Source organism: Lutjanus erythropterus, unplaced genomic scaffold (assembly GCF_056507025.1).
Source record: "Lutjanus erythropterus isolate fLutEry1 unplaced genomic scaffold, fLutEry1.hap2 Scaffold_194, whole genome shotgun sequence".
In the NCBI taxonomy this organism is placed as follows: domain Eukaryota; kingdom Metazoa; phylum Chordata; class Actinopteri; order Lutjaniformes; family Lutjanidae; genus Lutjanus; species Lutjanus erythropterus.
Genome location: NW_028146671.1, coordinates 19,141 through 35,983, shown reverse-complemented (window position 1 = coordinate 35,983; position 16,843 = coordinate 19,141). Strand labels below are relative to the sequence as shown.

Genomic DNA, 16,843 nt, shown 5'->3' with positions numbered 1-16,843 from the left:
TTATTATTAATTATTATTATTATTATTATTATTATTAGTAGTAGTAGTAGTAGTAGTAGTAGTATTAGTAGTACTAGTAGTCTTCTATCCAATTAATCTAATTTGACTAATTAAATAAAAAATTATAAGAAATACAAAATGTAACTTGAAAGTAAAAAGGCTCCAAATCCTGATATAATTTGTTCATTATACTATTGACTAAGGCAATGTTTTAGTATTTAATATTTTAAGTTGAACTTAAAGAAAGAAAGAAAGAAAGAAAGATTTTATAAATAAAGTTTTATTTACAGTTTATTAACAGTCACGTGTGGTCTGGATAACCTGTGGCTACAGTCCGATGAACTTCCTTTTCTGACTTGACTTCGAAGAGGTAAGTCGCACATGGCCGTCTTTGCTCTCACAAGATTATACATTTAACCATGCTTGACAAAAATCGCTGGAAGCCACCTATATGATAACGGAGTGTGTTTATGGTGTGTATGTGATGACACTTAAGTAAACCAACGCAGTTGTAAAGACCGCAGTTTTAACATGTACGACTGCCTTTGACTGCGTTTATTAGCGATAGCATTAGCTTCGGTGCTAACCTAGCTTTATCTTACGTGCTAACCGTAGCGTTAGCTTACGTGCTAACCGTAGCATTAGCTTACGTGCTAACCGTAGCATTAGCTTACGTGCTAGCGGTAGTATCGCTATGCATACGCCCTGCGAACCGAGTGTCTTCGCCTGTTAAGCTGCCTTTTTAGCCACAGCATCGCTATCCCTCAGTCAGCCCAATAGCTTCACTTAGCAAGGCAGCTGTGGATAAAGCAGTAGCATTAGCGCGCCCCCCCCCCCCGCGAGCAGAAGAGCGTTATCTACAGTGTAACGGACGGTGGCAGAGAAACAAGCTATGCCAGAAACCATCAGTATTATTCAGTTAGCTTGATAAGGTTTTTGCTCGGTTATTTAGAAAAAAAACATACAGTTCCAAATACACTTGAGAGGGAAATATTAACTCTTTGTTGAATTAGAATATTAAGATGTCAGCATTTTATAATAGATACCCACTTATGTTATTGTGCCTTTTACTTATTAATGGTAAATAAACAATGTAAGTAAGTGGCAAAATGTTTGTTCCAATAGGGAATGGCTTAACTCATACTAACAAATAATATCAATATGTGCTATTTCCCCAAATCATTACACATTCAGTTTATACTTAAATTATAATACATTATAATTACATTAATATGATTATGCGTAATCAGCATTGATTGTGCTTGTCACTTTTGTGTCAACATGTTTTAATCAGTCTTCTTGAATGTGGTGTGATTAAAATGTTACTGTTTCTCATGCTGTTTAATTTTTTCAGTTGTGCATCATGTCACATGAGCATGTATTGATGCAGGTTTTGTCTGTCAATGATTGGTTCATTTTCTCTTTCCATGGGTATCTTCTATCAACATCATGGTCTGAAAACTTGCTTCAACAAACTTAGAGGTATGTATGAATGGTGGTGAAAGAAGGGTTCTTATGATCTTAAAGAGCCCTAAACTAAATATGCTCTTTTCGAAATGATTAGCATGCCAATTTAATGTGTGGGCTCTGGTATAAGGCATTTCAGGAGCAAAATTGCTAATCCACAGACCACGCCATAATTTATGCAGTTTCAAATCCAGAGAGTGAAACACATCTTTGTGCTGCTGCCTGGATTAAAAACTTAAGAGGCCTTATGAGTGCCGGTTGTCTGTGTTACTCATGTTAATAATTAATGAGCATCAAAGGACTTCAAGTTTGTAACTACAAATGCCAAGAAGGAGATGTGTGTATATATCTTGTGCATGTCACACAAGTATGCAGCAACTGACAAAATGATAACTGCCCTTCTTCATCCCTATTGCATGTCACTGATTAGTTCATTTTCTTTTTCCATGGGTATCTTCTATCAACATTGTGATCTGAAAACTTTCCTCAACAAACATACAGGTATGTATGAATGGTGGTGAAAGAAGGGTTCCTATACTCTTAAAAGTAGTAATACCTGACCTGAGTAAAAGTATTTTAGTCTTATCAGAATGTACTTAATGAAAAATTCAATTTTTTTTGAGAGTTTAAATTATCACACCATAGTGTAAGTTGTAGAAAAATATTGCAAAGCAGATTCTATGATTGATGGGGGGGGGGCATGCCTGTTCTAAGAAGCCAAACTTTTCGGAGCTCCCCAAAACAGCCTGGTTTTCATGCCAATTCAAATGAAGAGGTTGAATAATTTATTTAGCATAAGATGTAAGGCAGCTTTGTCAACGTGTTAAGGTTATTGAGCACTATTACCCATAAAATTTAATCATTTTGTGTATCATTTAGATACACATTTACACATTGATGAAAGCAGGTTACCATGATAGGGGCTGATTAACCATCAGGAGGTATTTAAGGTTCAGTGTTTTTTGAGTGTTAACCTCAACATGTGGACAGGAGGATCCAGGACTTTAACCCCCAATCATGTTAAAATGGATGACCCATCGTGCCCTCACAGCCACCCTGGAAGGATCACTTGATCCTTCATTTTATGAGAAAGATTTAAATTGAAAGGCACATATTAAAGATTGGTAAAGAATTGTTGTAACTGGAAAACAACTAGTAATAACTAAAGATGTAAGATGCATGTAGGGTAGTAAAAAGTACATAACACAAGTACTTCATACACAACATTGCAGTGCTATGGTTTGTAATTCAATGTTTTGTCCATCCTTACTATATGAGTGAAGTACATCGTGTAGGTTGTTGATTAATATCCATAGTGATCACACATCTAGAAAGTGATTAAGCTTGTGATGCTGATGAAGTCAACAGTGTTTTATATATCGATAAAATGAGCTATCGTGGTTTTGTGTTGTCTGATACTACACATTTCCTTTACTCTATAAATTAATGTCATTGACGAACATAATTTCTTGACCTAGTGGATGAATTCATGAGTTTTCATGTCGGCTCGTTGAACATTTAAACCATATCATGTTCTATTAGATCACAGTGTACTAGGCTGTTATACTATATTACATTATATCATAGTACATTACATAGTTATATTATTAAATCATATTGTATTGTGCTATTATGCATATACCTCACTTTTTCCCCAAGCATGTATCAAGAACAGACACGCATACAAGTACCCATGGGATGATTCATCTTGTTTGTTCCCACTGTCATTGTATTGTCATCAACATGTAAATAAAAAAAAAAGAAATAATGTTGAATCACACTGATTGCAAGTTAATTCAGAGTCACACTTATGAGTAATGATGTGGGAATAGAAATATTGTAATAAATAATTGGTTGCTTTGTCCATGTGTCTTTCAGATGCCACGCAAGGTGAACCGTCGTGCTGAGCACATGAGGAAGACCTGGGCTGCCCGCAAGCAGTCCAGTGTCCCGCCTCCCCCCGATGACCCTGGCTTGGGCACTGGAGAAATCCATCCCCACCAGTACGCTGTGATAGCGAGCAAAAACTCTGAGAATACTCTGAAATATGCTGAAAAAGCGCAAAACTCTGACAAAACTCTGAAATATGCTGAAAAAGCGCAAAACTCTGATGAAACAATGAAAAGCTCTGAAAAAACCTCTGAAAAAACCCCTGAAAAACCTCTGAAAACCTCTGAACAACCTCTGCCTGTCTCTGATCACTCTCTGCCTCCCTCTGCTCAATCTCTGCCCAACTCTGGCAATGTTCCTGAACAGAATAATCACATGTCTGATATTCCTGTCCATAAGCAGTGTGTTGAAATGCATGTCCCTGCCACCATGACCGAAGCTGTTGAGGCGCCTCCTGCTGAATCCAAGCTTGCAGAAAACCATCCTGATGAAAGTGCTCCTGCTGAAACCAGTATGGCCCAAGCACCTGTAAAGTTTTTTGTACAAGGGTCATTCTCACAGCTCCACTACCAATTTGGGGATAATGCAGGTAAACAGTGTGTAGCTAACAGTTTAGCAGCAGTGATGATGAATAAGTTGAAAAGCATAACAACCTGGAGTAATGACAGGAAGAGTAATGATGTTGACACTGTTCTTAAAGAAGGCAACAAGTTGTACACTACTCTTAAAGATGGTGGTCAAATAAGTGGGAAAAGTGGATATCTGCTTCTTGATGAGTTACCAAATGCATATGTAATGAAAGATGCACACTTCTCAATAAATTGGGGTCCAGCTTTCAGTGGTGCGGTTGGTGTTTTTGATGAGCCTGATGATTCAGATATGAGAGATATTAATGTACCATTGGACATAGCAATCCAAAGAGCACTGATGGATCATGATGCCTGCTTTGTCACTTTTGGTAGTAACACATGTGTGGTTGTCAAGCAGTGCGGCCATTTTGCTGTATTTGATCCTCACAAACGCAACAGTCAAGGTCACGTGGATGGAAAGACAGGTAAAGCTGTGGTTGTTTATCACTCCGACTACAGAGCGCTGTATGAGCACCTGGAGAAGCTGGCCCGACAACTGGTTCCTTATTTCCGCACATTTGAAGACATGCCATTTGAGGTCAGAGGAGTCACGGTGAGAATCACTGGCGACAAGGTGCAACATTGCGACATGCCAACCACCAAGGAAGACAATGTAACAGACAGCAATGTCAACAAAAGTCAAATACAGAGACCACTTTACAGTGCTGTGTTGAAGGGAGAACATACCGGTAAAACACCAGCTACATGCACCAACTCCTTGTATGAACATATAACCAAAAACAAGATAGATTCCTTTGACTTAACTAATTCTGATGTGCAGATAATTGCAAACAGCCCACAACCAGTAAGTGCTATGAACACATCACATGGCAATGACACTGATACAAATACAGATGTTGAGATAACAAATGTATCCAAGATGTCATTTCCATACAAGCCACTGAGTGCAGTGACAAAAGGAAGACTTTGTTCACAGATGGGTGTGAGAAATGAGAATACAAAGCAGCTGCCACCTCAGGGAATGCCAGCTATGGGAAGAGTCTGTGAAACTAAATCAATTGCAGGTGATGGCAATTGTTTCTTTCGAGCTTTATCCTATGCCATTTCAGGAAGTGAGAATGGACACATGAAATTGCGCCGGGGAATCGTTCAGCACCTGGAAACAAATGCAGCAGAATTCCACAAGTACTTGAGAGCTGGCCGTTCCTCTATTCCAGATCATCTTAACAGTTCAAACATGAAATGCTCAGGTATGTTTGCCACTGAGATTGAAATCTGGGCAGCTGCTAACCTACTGCAGGTTGACATATACACATTTAATGCAGACAGATGGAATCATTACCCATGCATTCACATACCAGGTAACCATCAAGCAGGAAACAGAAGTGCTGAGGCCATTTACCTGAATCACAAGGATGGGAATCATTATGATGTTGTGACATGTGTAAAGGATGCACACAACGACTCCATATGTGCCTCATTTGACAAACAGGGCGGTCAAGATGAACAAAGTTCAGATGGAAATACAAAGAAAGAACTATATCATGCAGATCGTTGGTCAAGAAAGAGGAAGTTGAAGGCTTTGGAGGAAACCTATGCAGCGAACAAAGAGGAGATTTCAAAGAAGAGAAAAGCAATGTATGTCACAACAAAAGCTAATCATCTAGAAAGAGAAAGAAAAAAATATGCAACAAATGAGCAATACAGAAATTCCACTAGGAATGCAAGTCACAAAAAGTACTATACAGACTTGGAGTATAAACACCATACTTGTGAGCGTAGTAAGAAAAGATATGCTTCTAACGAAGTGTTTCAACAGCATGTTTGTGAGCAGAGCAAGAAAAGATATGCTTCTGACCATGTGTTTCAGCAACGTGTTCGTGACCACAGCAAGAAAAGATATGCTTCTGACCATGTGTTTCAGCAAAGTGTTCGTGATCACAGCAAGAAAAGATATGCTTCTGACCATGTGTTTCAGCAAAGTGTTCGTGACCACAGCAAGAAAAGATATGCTTCTGACCATGTGTTTCAGCAAAGTGTTCGTGACCACAGCAAGAAAAGATATGCTTCTGACGATGTGTTTCAGCAAAGTGTTCGTGACCACAGCAAGAAAAGATATGCTTCTGACCATGTGTTTCAGCAAAGTGTTCGTGACCACAGCAAGAAAAGATATGCTTCTGACCATGTGTTTCAGCAAAGTGTTCGTGACCACAGCAAGAAAAGATATGCTTCTGACCATGTGTTTCAGCAAAGTGTTCGTGACCACAGCAAGAAAAGATATGCTTCTGACCATGTGTTTCAGCAAAGTGTTCGTGACCACAGCAAGAAAAGATATGCTTCTGACGATGTGTTTCAGCAAAGTGTTCGTGACCACAGCAAGAAAAAATATGCTTCTGACCATGTGTTTCAGCAAAGTGTTCGTGACCAGAGTAAAAACAGATATGCAAATACACCAGATCTGAAGAAACGATTATGTGAGGCAACAATGCAGAAGTATCACACTGATGAAAAATTCAGAGATGCAATTAAAAGTAAAAAACGTGCCAGTGTTCAAAAGCAAAAGGACAGGAAATTTGACATTACTTGTGTCATAGAGGATTTCCATAAAACAGTAAAGAATGGCCCCGAATATGTCTGCTGTTGTTGCCACAGACTTCTCTTCAGGTACCAAGTCAAAGGCTGTATGAAAAACAAATATTCTGCTGTGGGTTCTGATGGCAACGCACTTGCTGATAAATGTATAACAAGTACATATTTGCATGTATGTGATAAATTATGTGGAAAAACTTGCAGTTTTCAAGATGAGGCTTTTTCCAAATTGTGGATCTGTCATACATGTGATAGGCATCTTCTCAAGGGCAAAGTGCCTGCCCAGAGTGTTGCTAACAACTTGCATTTGAAACCCATTCCACCTGAGCTAGAATGTCTCAATGAGTTGGAACAACACCTCATTTCTCTGCACATTCCCTTTGTCCGATTCATACCGTTGAAGAAGGGAGGCCAGAACTCTGTGCAAGGACCAACTGTGTGTGTGCCATCCAATCTGTCGCACGTGACCAGCATCTTGCCAAGGGATGAAAGTGAGGATAAATTGGTGAGGATGAAACTGAAACGTAAATTGACCTACAAAGGACACTATCAAGACATGCATGTGGATACTGCAAAAATCAAAAGTGGTCTGAATTATCTAATACTCAACAATACATGGTACAAGGATGTGAGTATCAACCCAAACTGGATCAACACATTAGAGGAAACAGAGAATGAAACAATTGAAGATGAGATGACTGAAAGTAATGAAAAAGTTGAAGATGATGATGCACCAGAAATACAAGATTTTTCACACATTAAAGACCAGCATGGGATGTTTGCATCCTCTTGTTTGCAACCTGTGGATTTGGGTCAAGAGATTCTAGATCAGCATTTTGATGGCATTTTATCCATTGCCCCAGCAGAAGAGAATTCTCCAATTAGACTGTTGTCTGATGGCACAAATGAACCCAAATGTTTCCCAGTCTTATTTCCCAAAGGAGCACCTACTTTTCACGATGAGCGCCCAGAAAGAATAACACTATGCAAATATTTCAATCAACGCATACTTAATGCAGATGGCCGTTTTGCTCAAAACACTGACTATTTATTCTATGCTCAATATATGTCAGAACTGAATCAAATACTGTCAAATGTGTCAATAGCAATGAGAAAAGGAACAGATAAAGGTTTGAAGGAAAAGGTTACCACAGAGATGCTTACAGACCTGGAATCTTTGAAAAAAATTCTGCACTTTGATGAGGGTTACAAATTTCTCAGGCCTATCAGAGGAACACCTCCATTTTGGCAAGCAGCACAGAAAGATGTGTTTGCAATGATAAGACAGCTTGGTATTCCTACATGGTTCTGTTCATTTAGCTCTGCTGACATGAGATGGCCTGAAATGCTGAATGCTATGCTAAGGCAAGAACGTAAACAAGTGAACCTGGAAGACCTTTCATGGCTAGACAAATGCGCATTATTAAAACACAATCCAGTAACTGCAGCCAGGATGTTTGACTACCGATGGCATTGCTTCCTAAGAGATGTTATCCAGAGCCCTGCAGCACCAATAGGCAAGATCACAGACTACTTTTATCGAGTGGAGTTTCAGATGCGTGGCTCGCCCCACATACACGCGGTATTTTGGGTTGACAAAGCTCCAAAAATAGACAAAGACTCTGATGCAGAAGTTGTAGAGTTCTGTGATAAATATGTCACGTGTCAAATGCCATCTGATCCGGACCTGTTGGATTTAATTGATGTGCAGAAACATAGTGAATACCATGCAAAATCTTGTGACAAAAACAATGCAAAGAAGAAGAAAGGAGAAATACATTGCAGATTCAACTTTCCAAGACCTGTCTCAGAGCGCACATTTATAACCAGACCAGGTGTTGATGCAGAATTTAAGGAACAACAAGAGACTGGCTCTGAAACACGTGAAGGGGAAATTCTTTTCCGCCCAGTTGTCATGGAAACTGAAAGCGTTGAGAAACTGTTTGAACAAATGAAAACTGTACTCTCAAACTGTGAACAAAGACAAAAGTTCCACTCTGCTGAGCAATTTTTTGAATATTTTGGCATATCACAAGAATTGTTTCAGAAAGCAAATTGTCAGCTTACCAAAAGGACGAGCATCGTACTACAACGGAAACCACAAGATGTTTGGCTAAACCAGTACAATCCTGATCTACTTCGCTGCTGGCGAGCAAACATGGACATTCAGTTTGTTGTTGATGCATATTCATGTGTCGTGTACATTATTTCATATGCCCTCAAAAGTGAACGAGAAATGGGACTGTTGCTTGATCAGGCTCAAAAGGAGGCCATGAATGGAAATTTAGAGGCCAAGGAGTCAATGAAAAAAATTGGCACAGTTTTCTTGCAAAGCCGACAAGTTTCAGCACAAGAATGTTGTTACAGATTAACGGGCCTACCACTCAAACACTGTTCACGTGGCACACAGTTCATACCAACTGGTGAACATCCTGTTAGAATGAGTGTACCGTTGAGTCAACTTAAACAGCAACATGATAACAGTCAGACTGACGACCAGCATTTATGGATGAAAAACATTGTGGACCGATACAAAAACAGACCAGACACGCCACCATTTCTAAACATGTGCCTTGCAACATTTGCCTCAGAGTACAGAGCTCTTCCTAAATCACAAATCCCCAAAGGTGATAATAGTAATGTGATCCAGTTGAAAAATAAGTTTGGCTTTGTTACCAAAAGAACAAATGAAGAGAAACCTGCTGTGATCCGTTATCCAAGATTGTCACCACTGAAGCAATCTGAAGCCTACCACCACAGCATACTGCAACTATTTTTGCCCCATTATTTGGACTGCCAACTGAAACCTGCACAGTTTGAAACATACAAAGACTTTTATGACCATGGTGCTGTGAACAATGAGAACGACACATTGGAGAATGTCAAATCTATAGTGGGTAGAAACCGTGCTCTGTTTGAGAAAGAAGCTGACCAAATAGATGAAGCGGAAAAGATGTTGAAAGAAAATGGGGAACTGGAAGATGCGTGGTCACAGATTTGCCCTCAAGCTGAGCTTGAAAGACTGGAATGTCAAAAATTAACAGAGGAAGACACCAGTGACACAAATGATGAACAGTGCAGTAATGATAACATCCCAGATCTACAGCCAAATAAACAATCTGTTTACACAGTAGAAGCTAATGGAACTCAAATGACAAGAGCTGATGCTTTACAGTTGTTACGATCTTTGAATGAGGAGCAGTCTGCAGTTTTCTACAAAGTTCGACAGTGGTGTTTGCAGAAAGTCAATGGTGAGAATCCTCAGCCCCTAAAAGTATTCATTACCGGTGGAGCAGGAACAGGCAAAAGCCATTTGATCAAGGCTATTTATTATGAGTCAACTAAAATTCTCAAAAGACTCCATCCTGATCAACCAGATGCCACTACTGTTGTACTAACAGCCCCGACGGGTGTAGCTGCCTACAACATAAATGCAAATACTATACATAATACATTTTCAATCGGAACAGACCTGTCCCTACCCATCAAAAACTTGACAGAAGAAAAAATAAACTCTTTGCGTGCAAAACTAGGAAACCTTGAAATATTGATCATCGATGAAATATCTATGGTTGACCACAGACTTTTAACATATGTACATGGAAGATTGAGACAAATCAAGCAACCAGGTGACAACACCGCATTTGCTAAGGTGTGTATTCTTGCAGTCGGAGACTTTTATCAGTTGCCCCCAGTGAAAGGTTCTGCTTTGTACAATGACTTCAAGTACATAAACCTATGGGAGGATGAATTCCATATTGCTGAGCTGACTCAAGTAGTCAGGCAAAAGGACTCAGACTTTGCTCATGCCTTGAATCGCATACGCACTCGTGCAAAGGACACACCTCTTCGAGACTCTGATGTTGAAATGCTTAAAAGTTGTGAAACTGGAGAAGACAACGACGCATTGCACATTTATGCTACAAATAAAGAGGTTGATGATTATAACCTGAAACGCTTAAATGTGACCTGTCCAGAGTCTGTCACCATAAAAGCACGTGATTATGAGAGAAATGCTGAGACAGGAAGACTTCAGATAAAGGATGGCCATCATCACAAGGTTTATAATACTTGTCTCCAGAAATACATCCATGTAGGAATAGGAGCTCGTATCATGTTGCTGAAAAACATCGATGTGTCTGATGGACTCGTAAACGGTGCTTTTGGAACTATTGCAAAAATGGTGAATGCCAATCAAGATAGTGAAGACAATGAGCAAAATTTCCCAACTTCCATCCACGTGGCATTTGATGACCCCAGGGTTGGTCAAAAACAGCGGGCAAAAACACGCACCATTGACCCTGAAGGGAGAATGATTACCATCCTAGAACCTGAGGAAGAACATGTTACCCGTAACGGAGGCTTACGCAGACAATATCCAATAAGGTTGGCATGGGCATGCACTATCCACAAAGTACAAGGCTTAACCATTGACAGAGTTGTTGTGTCTCTCAAAAAGATTTTTTCCTCTGGACAAGCATATGTCGCTCTAAGTCGTGTCACAAGTCTAAGTGGCTTAACAATTGAGGACTTTAAAGAATCTGCCATTTATTGCAATGCAAAAGTATCAGAAGCAACTGGCAAAATGCAGCCATTTATACCACCTCTCTCTTCCACCAACACCTCACGATCTGCTTTCACCATCATATTGCACAACACTCAAAGTCTTAAAGCTCACTTTCCAGATGTTGAAACTAACACTCTAATGAATAATGCTGATTGCATTTGCCTTACAGAGACATGGTTAGGAGTTGATGACCCACCACAGCAGCCTTGTCTTACAGGCTTCCAGTTCACACACGTTTCTCGAGGTCAAAGTTATGACAGCACTCATACACAGTTGCAACACTTGAAACAAGACTCTCATGGTGGAGTTGGAATATATCATTCAGTGACAAAAGATGTTCAAATATGGCCTACAAAATGCTACAATATTGAATGTCTGATATTTCAAGTGAAGAGCATTAACTTGACTGCTGCTGTTGTTTACAGACCTGCGAGTTATCCTGTTGCCATCTTTTGTCAACATCTAAAACAACTGATTGACCTCATTGATCAATGCCCTGGCATGAAAATCATTATGGGAGACTTTAATGAAAATGCACTGGATAACGGTAAGCTGGTGAGATTTTTCACTGTACAAAATTACACCCAGTATGTACAAACAGCAACAACTGACAAAGGCACTTTAATTGATCATGTTTATGTGAAAGATGGTGCTAACATACTTGTGGATGTGCTGCCAATTTATTACAGCTATCATGAAATGGTACGTATTGCAGTTCTGTAGATTTATCTTCGTAGTACACATTATTGAATGTTGCCATTATCATTTTCATCTGTCTCTAAGTCTGTCACAAGTTTGCACATGCATTTTGTAAATAATTTCAACATAATTTATTTTTAGGACAGATTATACTATGTTTTTAAAATGGGATTGTCTTTTATGTATTATTCTCTTTCTTGCATCAAAAACTATATATTAATTTTTTGATGGAGAAATTGAGCATTAGTCTGCTGAAAAGAAAATACCTTGGGAGACTCCAATGGACCCCATAAAGACTAGCGACCACTTTGTTGGAGCTAGCGGGGATCCAAATTAAAGATAAATAGAGTCTCCCATTATGCCAATGCAGACATGCTCAGCAATGAAATACACACTGATGTGTACATGTTTTAATACCAAATGACAAAATCAATTTAACTGATCACCTGTACATCCGAGACTGCTGATGCTTCGAGTATATGACACCTACCATGCCCGGGAACATAATGCACTTTCTATAGCCTTTCTTTCCACCACTGTTAATATTACCCTTGTTATTGTCATTTTCATATTTGAGGAAGCTTACCACACACACAAGCACACACACACACACACACACACAGACACACACGCACGCATACATACACGTCCTGAACTATCACACTGAGGCAGCATCCCATATCAATCCAGCAACTAGACTACTTCTCCTTCAACAGGTAAACCTCCATCATTTGACTTATCATGTCTTTCTTATTTGTATGACTGCATGTTAATTCATATAGTACAGTTAACTTGTTTCATGCAAAAACAATCACTCATTCTTTCTTTCTTTCTGTACCTGCTTTGCCTTCTCTTTTATATCATGACATATGACTCAAAATATCTCCTCATTACAATTATTTTCTTACAGAAAAACCTGAACCTGTGGAGAAGCATCCAATATTCCCCATCAAAAGCTGTGGAACCTACACCTGTTTGAACACCACATCCTAATCCAAAGACTCATATGAAGCTAAAGTTGTCCAGAATACCTTCAATCACAAGTTCAAGGCCACATAAAAAGGTAAGTAACTCATTTTAACACACTGATCACATTCACATGCTTTTCATGCTAAATATGTCACTTACAATTCCTAATCCTATGTCCTATATCTACCTCAAATTGTTTCCATAAATTATAGCCATGTCTGTATCTATTAGGAGCCCAGACATCATCTCCAAATTCATCTGGAACTCCCCTGGGCAGACCGTCAACTATGTACAGAAAGCCCTCCTCGTTACTTGGGGCACTTCCATTCTCCTGTTGCACTACAATAATCAACATGCAGGATTTTGCCCTGGTAAAACTACTGGATTGCTTCTTCAATCAGGAAAAGGTAGGCCATGACTCAGTTAACCTGTTTACCAACCTTGCCCATAGATGTGCCATAATTACTAATTCTACAAATGTTTTCTGTTTTCTTTCAGACTTTCCCAAGCCAGTATTATGATGTGCAACATCAGGACTGTGGGCAAAGACAAAGGGACTCATGATTACGTTGTCTAGTGTGGTCTACCATGTCCGTGCTCAAAATAATCAAATATCATATATTCAGCACTGACGTGACCCTTGACAGGACCCTTTCCTTCAAGAATCATTTAAAAGTAACGGCAACCAAGGTGAACTCTTGTAACAACTTGCTCAGCAAGCTTGCTGGTGCAAAATGGGATATTTCAACCTCTGCACTACAAACCTCAGCAACATTGTGCCCCTGTTTGGTCCATGTCATACACCATGTGGACATGAAGCCTGCCCTCTCCAACAACTGAGTTGAGAACTGGCCACCCTCCACACAGCAGACCAGGAGGCAACTGTTTGGCTGAAAGACTTTGTATTTACTAAATAAATAGCACTTTTTTGGGACATAGACTCATGATATACAACATCTTGAATGTTTTATTTGAACACTGAATTTTGTAAGGGGAAAATTTGGATACGCCAGGTTGTATTCATATGTATATATATGTGTATATATATATATATATATATATATATATATACATATATATATATATATATATATAACATCTGTCAAGTAACCATATATGTTCATGCTTAAGGACACACACAAACAACAATATGTGTATTTTGGTATATTTGCAAAAGGTTCTTTTTTATTGATATTATAATGATGACTGCTTTCTTTCTTTTTTGTGATCAAGTTTTTATTATTTCATTTTCTTTTTTAACAATATACCAACATTATGTCTGTTTTTGATATTTGGTGTTTACTTTGATATTACAAGACATTACATGTAATTCATTGTCCAAACAAAGACATGTATTGCAATGGTGTGGAAATGCTGTGTTGCCTTGATGTGGATGTACACTCATGACTTTTCAAATATAGTGCTAATTCATGCTTTTAATAATAAGAAAAGTATTAATTATTTCATATTCATATAGCTCATTCCATTGAAAAAATACATTACTTTTTTTTCTCATATGACTGACACTGCCATATTTTCACATGGGATGTATTTCAGTTACAGTGTGAAACTGTTAATACAAGTAGTTAAAACAAAATGGAGTCCCTGTATTCATTGTTCATCAGACACCCTCTGCAAATTTAGAAAACAGATTTCACTCAGAACCCAAAGCAATTCATTTCCTGTCAGGCTTTTACTGTAAAATGTGGCCAGGAAAATATTGAGTAACAACAATGAGATCTAGCTCAAATTTTGCAATTGCCCCCTTGTGTCAATTTTGTGTTACTACAAAAGTAGTTTGACTGACATATGGATGCAAATATCTGCTATGAGTAAAATGTCAGATATTAGGATTAAATAAATTATCCACAACATTAGCATTAAAAAATAGCATGTTTGTAGTGTTTAATCTATGAAGTTAAAAATTTTGGACCATTTCCAAAAGAGTGCAGCGCTGTACAATTGACTTGTGTGAAAGCAAAAAAGTGGTTCCCAGATTTCTCCGCTGGCCCATCTTTGGCTTATGAGAAAATTTCCGCACATCCTCCTCTATTATTCAATTCTACAATTCAATTTGAGTTGTGTTTCTGATTGGCGTAGAACCAATTAATTACTTTGAAACACCTGTTGGTCCTCACACAAAGAATGTATCATGTCATCCCAAAACATGGTGCTACACAATGAATTCCAGTTGTTTCATATCAAGCCCTAGCCTATGTAAGTATCTCTAAACAAACGGCCGTCAAACAGCCCATTCATTCTGTGATATTCATTAGACATTATGCTTTCGTCCACAAACACTGATGACATTTGGGGAAAATGCAAGAAATGAAATACACATGGGATAATGTCAGAAAATAAAACAACAACAAAAATGATTCATGGATAGACTTCAATCTACTGAGACATGTTGTGGAAATTTGGTTTATTTCCCTGCATCAAGCATGTGAGTTCAGAAAATAAACACCGGGTTCATTTATTTCCTGCCAGAGGCTTTTGCTATGATATTTGGCCGTCAACAGGTTGCTCGCATGTGCCAATCACCCCCTTGTTACTGGAACTTTTGGCTCAGTTTCTGCCTTTTCTCGGTGTATTTAAATTTGACTGTACCATTGCCGACCGGCGATTGGCTGAATCGACTCCAGCCGTTCGGCCAATCGTCTGTGTGTCACGGCACGGTCAAATTTGGAAAACAGAGAAGTGGCTTTGAGGTATACTTAAGTAAAGAGATGATCTTCCTGTCTGAACTTTCACTTACCTTCATTTAGGTCAAATCATAATAGTACACTCACATCTGTGTCTTTAGCCTTACAGAATATTTTACAGCCTCTCCCGTACACAACCATTATCATCTCCACATTTCTCCCAAAATGATCATGATCGTGGAACTGTGATTGCTTAAACATCAAAATACCTATTGAAACTTTGAAATACACATCGATAGCTACAATTTCAATGTATGTTTTGATGTTCAAATGGAGTCTCTGTGTGAAAGTATGCCGCAAATGTCATTAGCGTGCAGGCTGGCTGAAAAGCCGATTTCAAGAAATGTGTGACTTGGAAAGAGTATGTGTCGCTTGGAGCTTTCGGGGACAGGGTGGGGAACGTCTTGCACTACGGCGGATGAGGGTCACGCTGGATGGTGAGGGTCACAGTGGCTGGTTTGGGGCGGAACAGGTTAGAACCCGCAAATTGCCGCTTGCGGCTATATTTATTATTATTTTTTGTTGTCTGCCGCTTGAGCTAAAATTCCCGTGAGCTGGAATGAGCCAGAAACCTGAAACTTGGCCCACTGATTGGAAATGATGTGCATCAACTTTTATTAAAATATGAGCCCAGTCGGCCACATGGTGGCGCTGTAATTAAGGCTTAAAAATGACTTTTTGGGGAGGCCACGCCCCTCACACCATAAGTCTGATTGACTTGAAATTTGACACACAGGTCCAGCTCAATGTCCTCTACAAAAAAGCCTCTAGGACCATTAAGGTCCGTCATACTAGATTTTTTGCTAATTTGCATAATTTGAAAAACAGTAAAATGACATAAACTTTTACAATTTTGACTCCACCAACACCAAATTTGGTACAGAGCTTTGGGGGATGACGAGACACACTTCTATTACAAATGAGCCAGATTGATCAAAAAACACGGCCGCCACGGACCAATGAATCTTCGCTGTGGGCGGAGCTTAGAATTGATTGGCCATAACTCCCACACCCTTTGACCTATCATCACCAAACTTGGTTGATAGGTCCAAAATGAGACTGGGCAGCTGCCTACCAAAGCATTTTGAGCTCAGCCTATAGGGGGCGCTATAAAGCCACACATCTGTATCTCAAAGACCGTTGGATGGAATTTCACCAAATTTGGTATGCATGCTCTAGGGGTGGCTATTAACTAATATCTTGAGTGCCATGTTGATAGGTGCGAGTGGGCGTGGCCTATTCGTCATTATTAATTTATGACCAGCTGGAAGGACCTAGGGACATGAAACTTGGTACATGGACTATAAATGACATCCAAATATTGCTCAAAAAAATTGGTCCCAATCGGCCTCATGGGGGCGCTATAA

The 16,843-nt window shown here is 39.2% G+C and overlaps 1 protein-coding gene and 2 long non-coding RNA genes across 4 annotated transcripts; all 3 read left to right on the top strand.

The window, feature by feature from the left end:
* Positions 1–365: 365 nt before the first annotated feature.
* LOC146303950 (uncharacterized) lies at positions 366–4,195 on the top strand. Its single transcript, XR_014769685.1, has 2 exons — positions 366–1,482; positions 3,346–4,195. It is a non-coding gene; the product is annotated as an uncharacterized LOC146303950 (long non-coding RNA).
* Positions 4,196–4,284: 89 nt separating this feature from the next.
* On the top strand, positions 4,285–12,522 carry LOC146303949 (uncharacterized). The gene is made up of 2 exons (XM_084714322.1): positions 4,285–4,599; positions 6,940–12,522. Exons 1-2 carry the CDS (start codon positions 4,285–4,287, stop codon positions 11,824–11,826), a joined length of 5,202 nt encoding a protein of 1,733 aa, XP_084570448.1. The 3' UTR covers positions 11,827–12,522.
* Positions 12,523–12,720: 198 nt separating this feature from the next.
* On the top strand, positions 12,721–14,629 carry LOC146303948 (uncharacterized). 2 transcript variants are annotated; one of them, XR_014769686.1, is made up of 3 exons: positions 12,721–12,865; positions 13,003–13,178; positions 13,270–14,629. It is a non-coding gene; the product is annotated as an uncharacterized LOC146303948 (long non-coding RNA). The 2 variants fall into 2 exon arrangements; XR_014769687.1 differs by having other exon boundaries at positions 12,984–13,178.
* The last annotated feature ends 2,214 nt before the right edge of the window (positions 14,630–16,843 follow it).